The sequence below is a fragment of the Dermochelys coriacea genome, chromosome 1, assembly GCF_009764565.3.
Source record: "Dermochelys coriacea isolate rDerCor1 chromosome 1, rDerCor1.pri.v4, whole genome shotgun sequence".
NCBI classification, from domain to species: domain Eukaryota; kingdom Metazoa; phylum Chordata; order Testudines; family Dermochelyidae; genus Dermochelys; species Dermochelys coriacea.
Genome location: NC_050068.2, coordinates 309,605,409 through 309,624,315, shown reverse-complemented (window position 1 = coordinate 309,624,315; position 18,907 = coordinate 309,605,409). Strand labels below are relative to the sequence as shown.

Below are 18,907 nucleotides of genomic sequence, written 5' to 3'. Positions count from 1 at the left end.
TTGAGATGGGGCGACCACATCTGCATGCAATATTCAAGATGTGGATGTACCATGGATTTATACAGAAGCAATATGATATTTTCTGTCTTATTATCTATCCCTTTCTTAATGATGCCAACATTCTGTTCACTTTTTTGACTGCCACTGTACATTGAGTGGATGTTTTCAGAGAATTATCCACAATGACTCCAAGATCTATTTTTTGAGTGGCAACAATTTAGAACCATCATTTTATATGTATGGTACAGTATATGTATATTGCTCCTTTGTTCTTCTTTTAATCTCCCTATACATTTCAGTTTTGAAATATTTTGCTTATTGTATTATAGAAACGAACATATCATTAGTATGGGTGGAATTTAGCTTTAAGCACTTGTGGAGGTCACTAATGTACATAACAGTTTGAATAATTAACAGTAATTGGGAGATGTAAATATTTAAATGATGGTTATTATGATGTCATGTGATATAAACATGTTCATTCACAAAAAATATGCACAGTACTGATACAGTCCACTTAAACACCTTTCAAAAGGAACAAAACTGTTAAAGTATAAATGCATTAAAATATGCAGAACCTTTAATAAAGTCCTTTTTGAAGAACACCTAATTAACAACACAGTATTTAGGACCCAATTCTCATTTACACTGTCAGAGTGGTGCAAAGAGACCTAAATGTGATCAGTCCCTGACAGTCCAATGTAATACAACTTTAGGGCCGTTCCCACTCAGCCAACTTACATGGGAACAATTCCCTCCTATTGCAGAGCATCTACTCACATGAGCCAAGATCTGCCCTTACCTGATTTAGTCACTTATGCTCAAATTATCCCAAAATGCTTCACAGCAAAGTTAAAATAAAAATAATACCATAGGGAAAGAGAAATTAAGGTGTACAGGAGAAATATACCAAAAGCTAAAATGCCACAGAAATTAGATTTTAACAAAGAACAGACCCATTAAAAGAATTATCTTAAACAAATGTCTGTGCTGAGACAGGAGCATCCAGTCAACAGATTTCTGCTGCCCCAGGGAAGGTTATTTGACAAATCTTTTAGCTTTACAGAGTTTTCTAATTGCTTATTGTAATAGGGTCAACTGCATCCAGAGCACCGCCTTGGGGTCCGGGGTACTTCAGTACTGCCCTCCCTCTGTTTGCTACTTCTTCAGGACTTAAACTCCACACAGTATATTATAAGGAAATTATACATTTCCCCCTGGGGTCCAGTTTATTCAGTACTCGGGTCCTTTGGCCCTCCAGGCTCCAACCCCAGTTCAGTGTCTCTCTTTTGAGAATCCAAAATAACACAGTCTTTCAAAAGAGAACTACAAACTCCTATGGTTGCCAACTTTGGTTGGAGGAATTCCCAGAGATTTCATCACATGACAATCTTTAATTAAAGATTAATCTTTGATTCCTGGAGACTCCAGGACGATCCTGGAGAGTTGGCAACCCCACAAACTCTCCCAGCCCACCCCAGTTTCAGCTGGGCATAGACTGTCCTCTGTCAGGGTCTGTCTTTCTGCTTTCTGCCTGGAGACTGTCCTTCTTTACAGGCCCTCCCCACTGGTGCCTTCCTACCTGCTGACTCAGGACTCTGCAGGAGTCTTCGTTCTCTGTACACACTCTACAGAGACAGCCACCATTTCCTGGACATCCCCCCTGCAGCTTCTTGCTGCTTTTATACTGAAATCACCGGATTCCTTTCAAAGGGGCTCATTCTGTAATCAGGGCGAGGGCTAATCTCCAGCCATTAAGGGGTGAGCCACCCGGTTGCACTCCCCCTGTTTTGTACTGTCTGTATCATTAACAGAGAGTCACTGTAGTTTACATGGGACCTGATTCTGATCTGACACTGGTGTAAATCACTGACTTCAATGGAGTTACTTAAGATTTACACCACCAGAACTGAGATTAGAATCAGGCTCATGAACTTCAAGCATGCATACTTCTTCTATTTTAATGGACCCCTTAACAAACGTTGGGACTGATTTTGGTGCTGGTGAGAGGGAGGGAGTGTTGCACTTGTCAGTCATGCACTGGGTGACTAGGCACTCTGTACACTTCCCAACTCAGTTCTGGGAATGCACCTTCATTGGGACATGCTGCTCCTTTATTACCTACAGCCTTTGATTTGCTGGCAAAGTTGTGGTGGGTTATTGATGTGAACAAATTGCCAAATACCTTAAGGATTAGGCTGAGGCCATCAAACTCTTTATTTGTGACCACAACCACTCCAAAGATGACTGTGTTGTACATGAGGGGCAAATCCAACTCCCAGTCTCTGGCACAATTCTGCTGCTCATATGGGAGAAGGATTTGGAGAAGACACGGAAGGCATTCACACCCACAGCCTGATATGGAATCTAATTTTATGGAGGCTCCCAGTGCAGCAACAGGCAGTAAACTGGGGGTGAGCTGGAGAATTTGATGCGCTGTCTCTGATCCATGCCCTCCATGAAAGGGAATGCTAGAACTTTGAAGGCTCTGTGGAATGACTCCAGTACTGCTCCACTGCCTGAAGCAGTGAATTCCTCTTTTCCCCATGGAAAGAAGTTAATCTGGATTTACACCAGTGTAACTCAGATTGGAATTGAGCCCAGTGGCTAAGGACTCAGCAACAGTGTGGCAAAGTTTACATTCACACTTGCATAAAAAGTGTATTCTAACTTTAAAAAAATTTCATTCCCTGGCAAACTGTCCCTGTATTACCATGACATTGCTCCAGCTGTGAGGGCCCTGAGCCTGTCCTAGATCAGTCAGCAGTGATTGCTCTAAGATAATATCAGACTGTTATTCTGTTGGGAACTGTCTACAGTGTCCCAGGCCCTCTTCTCTTTTAGGAAAGGGGACATTTGGAGCTGGATGCACCATAAATTAGGGAAAGTATTCTCCATAGCACCTGGCCCAGAAATTGAAATGGCTTTAGTGGAGCTACTCCAATTTATGCGGGTATAACTGACAGCAGAATCTGTCCCACAGCTGGATTTGCACAATCCAGAAGAGCCCCCTTCTCAGGTCAAAAAACAAAGGGAGAAAGAAGCCAGATTGCAATGAAGGACCTTGTGCTGGCTGAGAAGTGGCCAGTTAAGAAGAAAAGAAGGAAGAAAACTACAAAAGAGTAATTATAATTTTTCTGAATAGAGACAGTCTCTGGTTTAATCCAAAAGACTTTTTTAACCTAGGAAATATATTGTCAAAAATCTTTATAACCATTACTTACTTTCTGGACACTTGTATTCCCAGTAATTGTACCTGAATCTCAGCTCAGAGATCTCTCTCAAAATGTTATACAGTCATACCATGCCTATTAAGAAGACACTGTATTTCCAAGCAATCACCTTAGAAGTTTCACTATAAGAAAAGAATGTGCAAGAAGACTTTGTAAGATTAGTATGCACAAGCAATGACATGCATTAGGTATACAGCAGAAGAAACAAAGCTTGCATGCAAAGTATATGTCAGTCTCTAACACCAATGCAAATTATTTTTCACTTGTAAGGCTTACATGCTTACTACTGCCAAATGCACTACAGGTATTTCATAGCCATGTATCTCTTATGTCTTGAAATTTCATTAATATCAACTGAAGATCTGTGTCAAATGGCAGCATAAAAGTATACATTATAAGGGGTTCAATTCTACATAATCATTCTTTGTCATTGTGATTTGAATCCCTTCTAACATTCCTCTAACGATGTAATAAAAAACAATTTTTCTTATACACCAATCACAATGCATATTTCTTCACACTTGTAAAAAACCTCAGGTCAATAAAGTTCAGTGTGAATAGACATGGATGACTTATCTTCTGTTACAGATACAGCAGGTGAAAAAGATAAATTGGTTGCATACCTTTCTGCCTTCTACACATTGCTGGAGCTCTGGCTTAGTCAGGACAGAATACTGACAGTTGTGTGGCTGCCATATTATTTCTCGCCAGTCACAGGTTCTGTTGTCAGAACAGCTGAGGCAAGGCACAATCCACTGCCCTGGAAAACAGCAAAATGTCTTTTGACTCTCCTACATATTTTTGCCAGCAGGCTAAGGTACTCTTACTACTTAATTAATGAGACACTGTCTAGTTCTATCTCATTTAGATTTTAATAATTTTTAACTCTGTTATTTTTGAAGTTTGAAAATATTATTTCTTGCTCCTGTGCTAGTCCTTTTCCAGTTAGCAAACACTGGTATTTTTGCTTTGCCTGAAAAATTTGGGAATGTCCAGATCCAGTGTTTTAATTTGGGCTCATTCCTAGTTTTCCTTCCTTGTAGCAGCCAATCCTTGCTAGGAAAGGAAGCATGATTCAAATGGGTAATGCACAAAAACGAGACAGAGAAGATGATGTGGAGTAGAATTTTCAAAAGTGCTTCAGTGACTGAGGAGCCCAAGTCCCATTTTCAAAAGTGACTTTAGTGCTAAGGTCTCACTGAAAGTCAATGAGATTTAGATTGTTAAATGCCTATGTCCTTTTTTGAAAATAGGACTTAGGCTCCTAAGATGTGGTTTACACTACAGACCGTTATCAGTATAAACAACACCGCTCCAGGGTGTGAAAAATCCACACCCTGAGTGACGTAGTTATACCGACCTCCCCTTCCACCCCACCAGAGACAGCACCATGTCAGTGGGAGAGCTTCTCCTGTCGCGATAATCTACCTACCCAAGAGGTGGTAGCTAACTAAGCCAATGGGAGAGCTCTTTTCCATAGGCTTAAAGCGTCTTCATTAAAGCACTACAGTGCCACAGTGCAGATGTGTAGACGTGCCCTAAGTTACTTATGTGCTTTTCAAAATTTTACTTCTAGGTCTTAGTGAAAATTAATAGAACTAAGGGCGTAGCTATACAACGAGTTAATGTGCAGCAAGCCAGGATGTGACTCTATTCAGCACACCAGCTTGCCATACACTTACTCTCTGTGTGGACCCTACTACCACGTGCTAAACGTTCCCTAGTGCACTTTGACATACTCTTGTTTCAAATGCACAATGTCAAAACGCACTACAAAACTTTTAGTGCCTAGTAGCAGGATCTACAGGATAAGTTAGTGTATCGCCAACCAGTGTGCTACAGAATCACACCTTGCTTGCTCCACACTAACTCGCCATATACAGAAGCCCTCAGGCTCTGAAGGGAGTTGAAGAGACCTGAAAGTGCTCACCCCTCATGAGGCCAGTTCTATACTAGGAAGACTTTGCTGGTGCCAACTGCAACCCACCTATCCCCACTCTGGAGAAACAAACTCTGTTAGTAAAAATGCACCTTTGCCAGTTTAACTATATCTACAGTAAGGGCTTTTGCTGGCACAGCTGTGCTGGGCACAGATCACACCTCTTCACACCCCCTACTAACTTAGCCAGCCAGCAAAAATTTGCAGTATAGTCCTGGTCCTCAGTATTTGACAGCCTCTCTTCTACAACAGTGGTTTCTCTTCCCGCAGCATCCTCTCTGCAGAAGGTGCTGGTAGCTGCTTCTGCAGTGGCAGGCTTAGAGTATTAAACCAAGCCTTGTAAGTGATTATTGATTTATTTGTTCTAACTTCTCAGTTAAAGGAAAAACTATTATTTAGAATTAATTGGTCTTTCCCACCAGATTCCTTTAGGGCTGGGATCAGCCTTTCTACATTTTCACTTGGGATGCAATTGAGGCTCAATCATCTTCATATATTCTTAGGTTTTAAGGCCAGAAGGTATCATTAGATCTTCTAGTCTGACGTCCTGTATAGACCATAGAATTTCATCCAGTTACTTTTGTATTGAGCTCAATAACTTACATTTACCTAAATCACTTCTTCTAGAAAGGCATCCAATCTTGATTTGAAGACATCAGAGATGGTGAATCCACCACTTCCCTTAGTAGTTTGCTCCAATGGTGAATCACCCTCATTGTTGTTATGGTTGTGCCTTATTTCTATTTTAAAGTTTTCTGGGTTTAACTTCCAGCCATTGGTTCTTGTTCTGCCTGTCTCCACTAGGTTAAACGGACATTTATAACCCAGTACTTTATTCCCACGAAGGTACCTTATACACCATAATAAAGTCACCTCTCAAGCTCTTTAATGTCTCTCTATGAGGCATTTTTTCCAGCCTGCAATAATTTATTACACTTTTCTGCACCCTCCCTAATTTTTCAACACTCACTGTAAAATGTGGACACCAGAACTGTACACAGTATTCCAGTATCGGCCTCACTAATACTGTGTACAGAGTTAAATCAGCACCCTACTCCCATTCAGTACTCCCCTGTTTATACATCCATAGATTCCATTAGCCTTCTTTGGCACACCACTGCACTGGCAAATCACTTTGAGTTGCTTGTCCATTATGACTCCTGAATCCTTTTCAGAGTCTCTATTTTCAGAATACAGCCCTCCATTAAGGAGGTATGGGTTGCATTATTTTATCCTAGAGGTATGACCTTGCATTTGACTATACTAAAATACAGTTTGTTTGAATGGACCCAGCTTATCAAGCAACCCAGAGTCCTCTGTATGGCTACCTTGCCCTCATGTTATGTACCACTCCACCAATCTTTGACTCATCTGCAAATGTTATCATCAATGATTTTATATTTACCTCCAGATCACTGATGAAAATGTTGAACAACATTGGGGCTAGAACCCTGCAGAACCCCACTAGAACATCCCCATTTGATGATGATTTCTCATTGACAACTACTTTCTGAGATCTGTCTGAACCTGCTGGCTCATTACTGGGCACCGTTACTTTCCCACTGCAACATCCAGGCAATAGAGGGATCCATAACCCCTCCAGCACAAGAAAGGAGGCCAGAGGGGACCTGGAGGTTGCGTTAGATAAAGAGCAACAAGCTGGAGGCAGCAGGCTGGGAGCTGGTGGCAAAGAGAAAGCCAGACAGGTTGGGATCTGGGAGCCAGTTTCAAAAGCAGCCTCTTGCTGGCAAAGGGTCCAGTGGCAGTTGCACCAGATAGAAACCCAGAAGTATCCTACAGATAGGGCGGGAGGGGGGCACGGAGAGGAAGGGATGAGCATATAGACAGGCCTGACTAGGAGTATAGGTGCTGGACAAGAGGACTGGGCTCTAACTGGGGGAGCTGCAGGCCAATGTGTGACTTCCTGCAGGAGAGCAGTGGCCTAGAGTGAGTACCTTTGGCACCAGACTGTAGGGGCCCCATCTCCTTACTCCTGGACTGGACTGTCCTCAGGGGCTGTGTTAGGGACTGTTGGTTTATCTTTGGCTTGTAACTTTAAGCAATCAATCATTTATTGCTGGCATCCTTCGCTATTTGTCAGATGCTGTGTTTATGGAAACACACCAAGGGCTAGAGACTGAAGGGCCTAGTGCTTGGAGCTCCTCCAGCACTTGCTGCTTAGCCTGTGGTATGCCCAGCATGCTACCAGCCATCTAGGGGACTGCTGTTCCACAGCACTCAGAGGGTATGTCTACAACACAGCAAAGAAAAACGCACAGCGAGCCTGAGTCAGTTGGCATGGGCCAGCTGCAGGTTTTTCTTTGCCGTGTTGACATACCCAGGGCGACCCCATGCAGTGGGGCTGGTTACAATAGTTATATGGCCAGAGCTGATGAAACACCTCAGATACGTGCACTACCTTCCATAATTGGACATCTCTGGGCCAAGTTATCCGGAAGACACATTGGCAGCTTAACATTGATAAGTGCAAGTGACATAGGAGTTGTAAGTTTAAACAAATTGAAGGTATGTAGCTTGCTATAAGGTGGGTCAAGTGGGTAAGGAGACTTAGCAAACAGAATTTGGATCAGGTTCAATATTGCTACTCCAGTAAGGATAAATGGCATGAAGTCTTGGCTTCAAGTCTATCCTGATAAGGCTAAGGTCAATGTATTGGTTGTGCAGTATGGAGGAGGAATCTTTGAAGATAAGTAAATGCCTGTGGATTCTTCAATTCCTTGCTTGGTACATTTTTTTCTTGTCCATTAAGAGGACAGGAATTCATTCAGTGCTGATTTAGCTGAATGGTTTATTTTAAAATTGTAGACTCGGGGATATGCTTTTCAGGGGACTTCTGAGCAATAGCTACGTATTTGTGAGCATCTCCACAGCTCAAGAAAAAACAGAGATCCATAACATATAGGGTATTGAGTCACACTAAATCAGAAGGGCTAGGAGGTTTAGGGGGATTGGCAATGGGATCCAGACGTAAAGCTTTTAGTCTTATTTTTGCAAGTCCTGCATAGGTCAGGAGTGATTCCAAGTCACTACTATCCAATGGCTGTTCAAGGGCCTATGTGATATGATTGCTGTATCGGTCCTATTTCTAGTGGACACATCAGAAAAACTACTGTCACATTTGGCAAATTTGTCAGTCTTGACAGAGAGGCCAAGGATGAAATGGTTGCAGAAGCCAGGCTACCCTCCCACCTTCTGGAAATGGTCTCTCAAAACAGGTGTTGAGGCACACAAGTTAGACAGTTTGGGGGGGATGATCTTCCACTGCCTAAACCCATGCTTTATTAGTTCTGAGGAGAAACGTTAGTTCAGTCTCTGTTGCTGTCAACCCACTTTCAACTTGACTTGAACAGAATGTAATGCATTTGAGTCTCCACCTTGACTTCTCATTTGTTGGATAAATGCTGGCTCCGTTTGGCTCTGAGAACCCTTCATGTCAGAGATTGCCACTGTCACTGGGTGCTTTGCAGCTTGAGGTAGTAGATCAGAGGAGCCCTGATGAATGGTCGGCAGCTTGAGCTGTCTGCTCTCACTACTATGCTAGGGTGTGAGGCTGTGGCCAGGAACAGGGAAGGCAAAACAACAGGAATGAGGCTTCTAAAGATCTGCCTGTCACTTTTCTGGCTCTGGTTACACTAGCCCAGCTTTTGGAAGCACAAGTTTATTCAGACAGCCTAAGCTCCGTTAGCCTCATGTGCAAGGCACCTGTGCAGAATTAGTAACATTTTGGACTTCTATGGACATGTTTAATTTTAATCTACAAAAATATAGCAGAGGTTGAGCATGAGACTGCGGAAAACAAGCCTGCCGGGTCCTAGATACCTTGAGAGTTCCCTCCCGACACCTTGATGAGAAAGAGGATTTGCACAGGGGTGGCCTCAAACATACAGAGGGGAGATCTGAAGCAAATATATTTGGTAAGTGGCAGGGTGTTTTGGCTTATCAGACAGATAAATATAGAGTCCTCCCACATAAAACTGGCATAAATCTTTCCTGTCAGCCCTTGGAAAACCTTGCAAGAGCATGTAAAGAGCAGTATTTGTCCTATACTCCTGCCACAATGCAAAGAAATGCACTACCTAGCTCACACTGCTATGTCCTGTACACGTACACACATATGCCTAGAGATTGGATTAGTGAATGATGCACAAAGGGCCTTATTCAAAGCCTGCTGAAGTAAACAGGCGTGTTTCCTTTGACTTCAGTAGGCTATGGATCAGGCCCTAAAGTTCTAGTTTTTGCTGTTCAAACTCGTGGGAGTATCTATATATTTAGGGATTTCATTAGGCAGGTGACTTGCCATTATGCAGCATAGGGAGGGAAGGTTCTGTGGATTAGGGCACTAACCTAGGATTTGGGAGCCTTGGCTACAAGCCCTTGCTCTGCCATAGACTTCCTGTGTGGCCTTGGGCAAGTCTCTGTGCTGTAGCTGTAGCTCACGAAAGCTTAAGCTCAAATAAATGTGTTAGTCTCTAAGGTGCCACAAGTACTCCTTTTCTTTTTGCAAATACAGACTAAGACGGCTGCTACTCTGAAACCTGTCAGAGTAAGAACAGAATGTTTGTCTTACTTTGAATTTCCTGACTTATGTTGGTTTGTGACCCAAATCTAGGGCCTGGAAGTTTTGTTCACAGAAAACAAAAGAATATTCCCAGTGTAAAAAGTTCTTAAAGAGTATCCCTAATGGTAAGTTCTTTGGAGGGAGGAGTGGTTTAAATTTAGCAATTGTATAAAAACTGGGCATCTAATTTCCTGACATTTCAATTTCTTCTTGAAAATCAAGTACATAAAAGTTCTGGCAGTAACTGTATCTTCGGGGATCGCTCTTCCATTACAGAACTTTCTTCTTAATATCACATATTTATGAGTGGCTCTGTTTTTAAATCAGAAACTGAAAAAGCAAAATATTGAGGAACTGAAATGTCTGAACAATAAAAGTTAAACTTTGGTGACTGAAAATGGTAAGCACCATATGAAAAACTTCTTCAAAAACTGTTTGTGTGATCTATAATCACTAGTGCTCTCCCTATATTTAATAAATAAGTAGATTGATCCTATAGCACAGGGGTTCTCAAACTCCATTGCACCGTGACCCTCTTCTGACAATGAAAATTACTACAAGACCACAGGACAGGGGAATGGAGCCTGCCCGAGCCCTGCCATCCTGGGCTGGAGGGCCAAAGCCCAAGCCCCACCACCACGGATGTGTGTATGGGGGGGGAAGCAAAGCCCAAGAGCTCAGCCCCAGACAAGGGGCCTATAACCTGAGCCCTGCCGCCCAGGGGTGAAGCCATCGGGCTTTGTCTTTGGCCCTGCGTGGTGGGGCTCGGGCTTTGGCTTCGGCCGATGGGGCTCAGGCTTCAGCTTTGGCCCTGGGCCCCAGCAAATGTAATGCTAGCCCTGAGGGGTCCCAACCCACAGTTTGAGAACCGCTTCTAAAACGTATGCCAAAGATTTGCAGTAAATGTAAAAAATGAGTGAATGATGATGTATGTTATAACAAATGTTGTCTATAGGAAGCATTATTCAATGTCAACAGGATACCTATAGAATGAAGAGTGGTTATACTCGTATGCATTTTTAAAAAGCTGCAACTTCATATATTTTTGTATATAATAATTACACCCTTTACCAGCTGTGAATTAGTAATAGTGGATGAAATGGGTACCGAATGAAAAGGGCATCACACAAAATAGCCATAGATCTTGCCTTTTCGACATTTGAATGTTACCAAGGCATTGCAATTAGTACACCGAACCCTCGCTAGAACATGCGTTTATATCGCGCGAATTCACATATAACGTGGTTGCAACCATGGATCCCAAATTTAATTACTTTAATTGGAATTCATTTTAAACACGGTCTCCACATTAATGTAGAACCGCCCATGGATCCCAAATCCTGCGTTCTAGCAAGGGTCCACTGTATATTGAGCCAGCTGTCCACCCCAACACACATGCACACCCAACTCTGAGAAACACTAAAGTAGTGCAGCTTGGAATGGTTCCATGCCATACAGTACATGTTTTCCAATCAGCCAATTAACCTGCCAATTTTCTAATAAATGTTCTCCCAGCACTTATTAATAGTTTTCACACCATGTTGAGGTGCACTAGCAGAGCTGAGGAGTGCAGGAGGTTGGAGTGCAGGGAGTTGGGGTACACTGGAGAGCTGTGGAGTGCAGGAGGATGGGGTCCAGGGAGTTGGGGTATGCTGGCAGAGCTGTGGAGTGCAGGTTGGGGTGCGGTTGGGTGCACTGGCAGAGCTGGGGGCCTTCCACACCTGAACCCCTAACCTCTTTCTCCTCCCCTACCATCCATCCACCCACATCTATCCCCCTACTGATAACCTTCCTCCCCTTGCTGAAGCCCAAACCCCTCTCTCCTTATTTCCTCACTCCTCCACCCTGCTATACCTCCTTTCCCTCCCAGGAGGTGTTCACGAGTCTATTACTCCCTCCCCCAAATACTTTAATTACATTCCTCACCCGCACCCCCCAAACTGCCACCCATGACTCACAAATCACAGCAACCTCCAACCATTCAGTCTAAAGCTCCTTTTGTTTTAGGAGAGAGCTTGTGATTAACTTCTCTTGAGTTCTGTTCATTGAATGGTGAGCTCACAGCCATCAGTCTCAGACAGGTGCGTGATTACTACTCCTCAGTTTAACAATACAAGGCAGCAGAAGGAAACCAGTTTCCTTGCGGTGGCTATAACTCAGGAATCCCGCAGTGATATAACCCCAAACTTGGGTCACTAATGCTACCCTATGCCCCCATGAAGTGCACCAAATTTCAAAGCGATCCGATTACCCGTTTGGATTGTAGAGCACTTACAAACGTCAAGTTTAAAGTATATTTTATTGGTGCATGGGCAGTGTAAAAATGTGCATTTTATTAAATTCTGTTCTCAGCTTGGGTCCCCAAAAATTTAGTGGGAAACACACTACGTTGGGTAAAATTAAACAGATTGAGACCATTTTGACCCGAACCATATCAATAGTTTGATTTCTAGCTCTGCCCCCCAAAAACCCACCTAGAAACTTTTTAAAAAATGGTTATTTTTCAGGGTTTTTATTTTTGCAACCCTGAGCTCAAATGACTCCAAATTTGGGTCACTAGCTCCCGGTACCCTCCAGAGGCGCACCAAATTTCAAAGACACCTAACTAAAGCATGTCAATTGTAAAGGACTTTGAAAGGTCGATCTTTGAACAGATGTCATGATGCAAGCTTAGCTACAGTGGCACTACCACACCACTGTAATATTAAACATTAAGCTATGATCTGTTAAGGCCCAAATCTACATTTGTTCACACAAGTCCATATGGACTTTCCATATACTACAGTGGCCTGATTCATATGCAGATGCTTTGCAGAATTGGTTTCCTTGTTTTTAAGCCACCGTGTCTCTTTTGTGTTTTGCAAAGTGCAAAGCACATGGGCAGCACTTAAAACTAATAAGTAATATTATAATAATACTGAACATGTAACTATATATTATGTTACAACCTGGTTGAAAGCCCATTGAAGTCAATGGGAGTTTTACCAGTGGCTTCAGGAGGCTTTGGATCAAACCCTTAATTATTGTTGATTTTTCTTACTATCACTGCAATCATTTATCAGTCCTGTGGTTCCAAACTGAGACAGACTGCAGGCAACTACCCTGATTTGACATTAATACTCTGCATTTACTGATGAAAAACAGACATGGGGTAATTAAGGGCCTTGTCCTGAAAGATGCCGAGTGTCTTCTGGGTGGTGCTGAGCCACCTCAAATCTACTAAAGCAAACAGGAGTTAAGAAAGCTTAGTCCCTCATTGGATCAGATCCTAGAGGACTTGCCCACGGTCAGACCAAGTGAATAGAAACCCGGAGTGAAATCCTGGACCTACTGCAGTCAGTGGAAAACTTCCAAGTTTTGCCATCAATTTCAATAGGGCCAGGCTGTCACTCCAGGTCTTTGACTCCCATCCTCCTGACCATAAAGGCCATCCTACCTCTTCAGGGGTTTCGAAGAGAGAGAGTCAGGATTTTGATGTTTGTTTGAATACTTAATCTATTTAACAATCAAAGGGGAGGCAAGGGGAGCTGTGCCTTAGTCAGGACTTCAGGCTTGCTCCTAAGGGCACCTGCACAGCTCTCATTGTCAGGATTGGGATCTCAGTCCATAGTTACAAATGTGGAACTCATTGACAAACTATTCTACTTGTAGTTAACATTTGTAAACCGCATGAAAACTACACAGCAATATATAAACACTAAGTATTGCACACTCAGCACTTGGGCTGAAACCTTGTCATTTAGATGGTATTAGCTACCTTCACTTTGTTAACAAGAAATTATTCTTCCATTTCTGTTATGCTCTTTGACTCTTTATATATTGAATGTTGTTTCAATTTGAAACAATTGCACCACAGATATTATTTATCAGAAGGGTATAATGTATTTTGTTCTTCATTTAGCTATATGCAGCATTCAAAGCAACCTGGGCTCTAGGACCCTGGGGGGGGTGGGGAACAGGAGTACTTGTGGCAGCTTAGAGACCAACACATTTATTTGGGCATAAACTTTTGTGGGCTAAAACCCACTTCATCAGATGCATGCAGTGGAAAATACAGTAGGAAGATATATATACACAGAGAACATGAAAAAAATGGGTGTTGCCATACCAACTGTAACAAGAATAATCAATTAAGGTGAGCTATTATCAGCAGGAGAAAAAAAAACTTTTGTAGTGATAATCAAGATGGCCCATATCAAACAGTTGACAGGAAGGTGTAACAGTAGGGGAAAAATTTGCATGGGGAAATAGTTTATTTTGTGTAAGTCAGAGAACACTTCAACCTCCCTGGACACCCAGTTTCAGACCTAAAAGTCACAAATCTCCAACAAAATAACTTCAAAAAACAGACTCTACCGAGAAACTGTAGAATTGGATTTAATTTGCAAACTAAACACCATTAAATTAGGCTTGAATAAGACTGGGAGTGGATGGGCCATTACACAAAGTAAAAACTATTTCCCCATGCTAATCTGTAGCTCACGAAAGCTTATGCTCTAATAAATTTGTTAGTCTCTAAGGTGCCACAAGTACTGCTTTTCTTTTTTCCCCCCTACTGTTACACCTTCTTGTCAACTGTTTGAAATGGGCCATCCTGATCATCACTACAAACATTTTTTTCTCCTCCTGCTAATAGCTCACCTTAATTGATTAGTCTTATTACAGTTGGTATGGCAACACCCATTGTTTCATGTTCTCTGTGAATATATATCTTCCTACTGTATTTTCCACTGCATGCATCCAATGAAGTGGGTTTTAGCCCACAAAAGTTTATGCCCAAATAAATGTGTTAGTCTCTAAGGTGCTACAAGCCCTTCTCGGTTTTTTTTGCTGATACAGACTAACATAGCTGCCACTCTGAAACCTGAGAGGGGGGAGATTAGCAGATCTCAGGCTGCAGCCCAAGTCAGAATGTCTACGCTGCAATTAAACAGCCCTTAGTCCGAGCCCTGCAAGCCTGAGTCAGCTGGCACAGGCCAACCGCGGATGCCATGTAGACATACCCTACGTTTCTGCTAGTAGTATATACAGTAGTATGATTTTATTTTCCATTTGTCTAATAAAGGAAGATATAGAAATAATTATGGTCTTATCCTGCAAAGACTTCAGCATGTCCATAATTTTATGCACATGAATAGTCACATTTGTAAAAATATACAAGTTTAAATTTTTGTGGGATTGGATCCAATATATTTCCACATTCAAAACTGCATTCCTTCTATTATGAACTGAAGAGCAAGCTTGTTCATATTGACCTGCAGGATATATCTTACTTATTATAAAAAAGACATTTAAACCATGCTATTTGGCTTGTCCATTGTGATATTTAAATCTCTGTGCACTCGTTTATATAAAAGGGGCATATTTGGGTTAGTTTGTTTATTTAAAGTTTGGTTACTATTTTTGTCAAGAACATTGGAATTGGAAACATAAGACTACAGCTGGTAAAAATGCCAATAGGTTTTTTTATTTGCAAAAACACACAAGAAACTGTTTTAGGGTTTTCTTCAAAAACTTGAAAAATTTAAGAAAAAAATTCCATTTAAAAATGTACGTTTTTGATGGAAAATTGTCAATGAACTCTACAAATAATAATTATACAAACAAACTATCTTCTCTAAGGAAACTTTCACTCAGAAAAAAAAATGTCTCTTAAACCTAAACTGCCTGTGTTAATCATGTAAGTAAAATATGTAAATAAAACAGTCTGTATAGCAACAAAATCATGGTTTTGCTTGTGTCTTTTGTGTGCATAGAGAAAGGACAAGGAGATTTTGTGTGTTTTATTTTAGTGGGGTGCAGGTATTTGTTTTTAAAAGGGAGAGAATACATTAAGAACCAACCTTTTGTGTCCCCAGCTTCACAAGTCTTAAACTCTGTCTGTGAAATTGCTGAAAGGTACGCAGGAGACAGAGGCTGTAATCCACAGGATTCCTCCGGCTGAATTAGTGAGCCACAGTCCTGAATTACAATGAAATTAATTAAAATCACAGTAGCATATCCAAAGCATTTGACAATACGCATGGTGTAAAAAACTTTTTTCCAAGGACAGCTAATGAGAGAGAGAAAATATTTGGATTGATTCTGAAATCCATTTGTTCTTCTCTATTCAACACTTTCAAATGTGCTATGTACCAGTGATTTGCAACAAACTGCCAACCTACAATCAACGTGAAAATGGTTGCATTGAGCAGTTCCCTGTGCATCATTTTTGTATAGAAATAAATATACTTTAAATTCTAATTGCCATTTAATTCTTACTTGCTGCCCACATTAATTTTATATAGAAAACTTGCACTCACACAGAACATGTTTACTTGATGATATGTGCCAATTTAGCTTCAAGAAATACATGTATACCCACAATCTCATGTGCAGAGGAAAGAGAAAAGAGGAATCTCAAGAGGAACAAATGACTGAGCTGCCAGAGGGGCTGGCTTGGAAAGATTACCACCTGGGGTGGGAGATGGACATAATATAATTTACCTCAAGAGTTTGGGACACGCATACTATAGACAAAAGGAAGACCCAATAATGATCTATATACTATATTAACATGAATAATAGTCTATGCCAAAGAATGCTTAAAATTTTTAAAAAATTCTTATAAATAGCCTTGATTTTTTCTTTTTCATATTTATAGTAAGTGTGTGTGCGCGCACGGAGATCTACAATTAATACAATCCACAGAGAATACTGAAGTACTAAATTACACTGATGGAAGAGTATACACTGTAAATACATTTTGTTGAATGGCCTGGTTTGCTGCAATTAGATCTTTTCATTAAATGTTATGGACTTTAAAAACCTGTATAATGGAATTTAATTAATGTTTGGCACTTTAGAAATCTGGCAGTAACAATCTGGCATAGCAATCATTTTAAAATTAAAAGCCTTAAAATTTGTGGTTGAATGAGTTTCATTGGCTTCAAGGAAATGAGTGTCTGAAAATTGCTTTAGGGGTCTGATCCTATGAGGCACCACCAATTTCCAGTGGGACAATTTGGGTTCACAGCGATTACTAGCATTATTAAGACTTAGCAGGCTTGAGCCCTTATATTTTAAATAATGTATTGTACTGACATTGTTCTTGCATATATAATATACAACCATCTGTGCTATGGTATAACTGGTATAATTTGTATTGTGCTATTTCTGATATCAGATTGCTATATTATAATTTTCTTCATGTATAAAAAGATGGTTAAATCCCTGCTTTAAATGCTTAGCTCAACCGTAACTATGATACCGTGGCAAGTGCCTCCATAATACATTCATATTTTTTGAATTATAACTGAAAATGAAAAATATGACATGCTATGGAGATCAAAATAATTTTGCTTTTATGACATGAAAAAATATGAAAATCTGACTGCAACATACATTAAGCCATTTATTTAAATACTCTGGTTAAATTAAACATTATTCTATCGCAATTTCAGTACTCTAAGTTGATTTTTAATTTTTCATAGGATTATTACTTTTAAACAATTATAAATATACTATACAGTGGCAAACAGTTTAAATAGACAGAATAAACCATATAAAGAATGGACATGTTATAAAAAGATTTTTCACACTGAAAGGAGAATAAAATGAAATGTTTAGAAGAAGGTAGTGAATTTATAGTTCCCCTATTAATTGAACTACACTGATTTGTTTAATTCTTTATTTTTCTTAAAAGATACTAAAATAAATACATCTACTGACATGTATTTACTATTACTTCTAAAATGCACAGCAATCAAACTATTTAGAAAATATTCTTTGCCTCCACCTTCAAATTAGAACCATGATTGGATGACAACCAGTTAGGTCTTTAGACTCTTGGGGTGAAATCCTAGCTCCATTTAAGTCAATAGGATTTTTGCAACTGACTTGAATGGAGCCATGAAGTCACCCATGAAATCATTAAATACTAGTGTACCTTAATTTTTGCTAAGATTGCTCTTGTAGATGCACCCAGAACACAAAAGCAAAGTGCTGTCTCACATAAGGCCTGATTTAACACCCCTTCAAGTAAGTGGAAAAACTGTCATTGACTTCAAAGTGTTTTGGATCATTTTAATGCACAGGACTCACTGTAGTGGAGACAGCTGTATCTCTGTGGTTTTTTGCACTACCACCTTACTCTCTGTTTAGGGTTTCACAGTTAAAGAAGGCTGATATAAGCAAATGAATGACACCGAGTTCTTCTAGTGTCAAACCATGATGTCCTCTTGGAGTCTCAGGGTCTGGACACACTGTACAGATATTTGACAGTATTCCTTAAACTAACAGTAACATCAGAAAGCTTCAACCTTGCAGCACAACAATTTGCACAAGGCTTCACAAGGAAGGCCTAAATTCCTGACTAGCCTGCTCTTTGGTCTCAACACAGTGCCATAAGATAACTTAACAGGGATTTTCTTGTTCAGACTTGTGCACAGTGTAGGTGTTTAAACAAAAAATATTCTTTGATTTTAATTGAATTCACTGGGTGATACCATCAAGAGCAAACGTTGTCTGGCAGGCTTATATTCACTGAGTCAGTTTCATTTGTTAAAAAGCACGTGGTCTGAAATACAACAGAGATCGTTTAATAGCAGAATTCTCAACTCGGAACATCTGGCTGTGAGAGGTCATGGTACCTAGAGTACTTGAGGGAGGTTCATTTTTGCTTTTACAAAGGTCTAATCTTTTATGATCAAAGACATGTTTAATATTGCTATATAAAAATGGAGCTGAGGCAGCCAGAGGTCAGACGCTAACATTTACTCTAGCTCCATGTATGGTACATTAAGGGCTTTATTAACAGCTTGTGGATTTGTCAAGTTCCCCACAGGTACTGCAGTGCTATGACACCCCTCTCACCATGCCCGAAGATGAAACGTCTTGTGATCTTAGGTATGTTTACAATCTATCAATCACTCACTGCAAAGATGAGAGGCAGCCAAGCAAACTTAAATTATACTTCCCCCTTGGTCTCTGCTCCTGTGAATACTCATTTTTAAAGGGCAGACCAAAAAAAAAAAAGAGCCTTGAACACCTGGACTAAAATCAAAAGAAAGCTCCACTGAAATATGTATTTCAATACATAGCTAGAATTGATTCTTCATATGACTGGTTTAGCATTTTATTAGTAAACTTCACTTTTATCTTTACAGAAGATTTGAG

General features: G+C 40.6%; 1 protein-coding gene across 2 annotated transcripts in view; it reads right to left on the bottom strand.

Annotated features, from left to right (window-relative positions):
• CPED1 (cadherin like and PC-esterase domain containing 1) overlaps positions 1 to 18,907 on the bottom strand; it is a 221,472-nt gene that overhangs the window by 28,247 nt on the left and 174,318 nt on the right. For both annotated transcript variants that reach the window (XM_043495675.1, XM_038387589.2), the window contains exons 18-19: positions 15,595 to 15,712; positions 3,857 to 3,993 (exon numbers count right to left, since the gene is read on the bottom strand). In XM_043495675.1, coding sequence (XP_043351610.1) covers positions 3,857 to 3,993; positions 15,595 to 15,712 — 255 coding nt within the window. The remainder of the gene's footprint in view (positions 1 to 3,856; positions 3,994 to 15,594; positions 15,713 to 18,907) is intronic.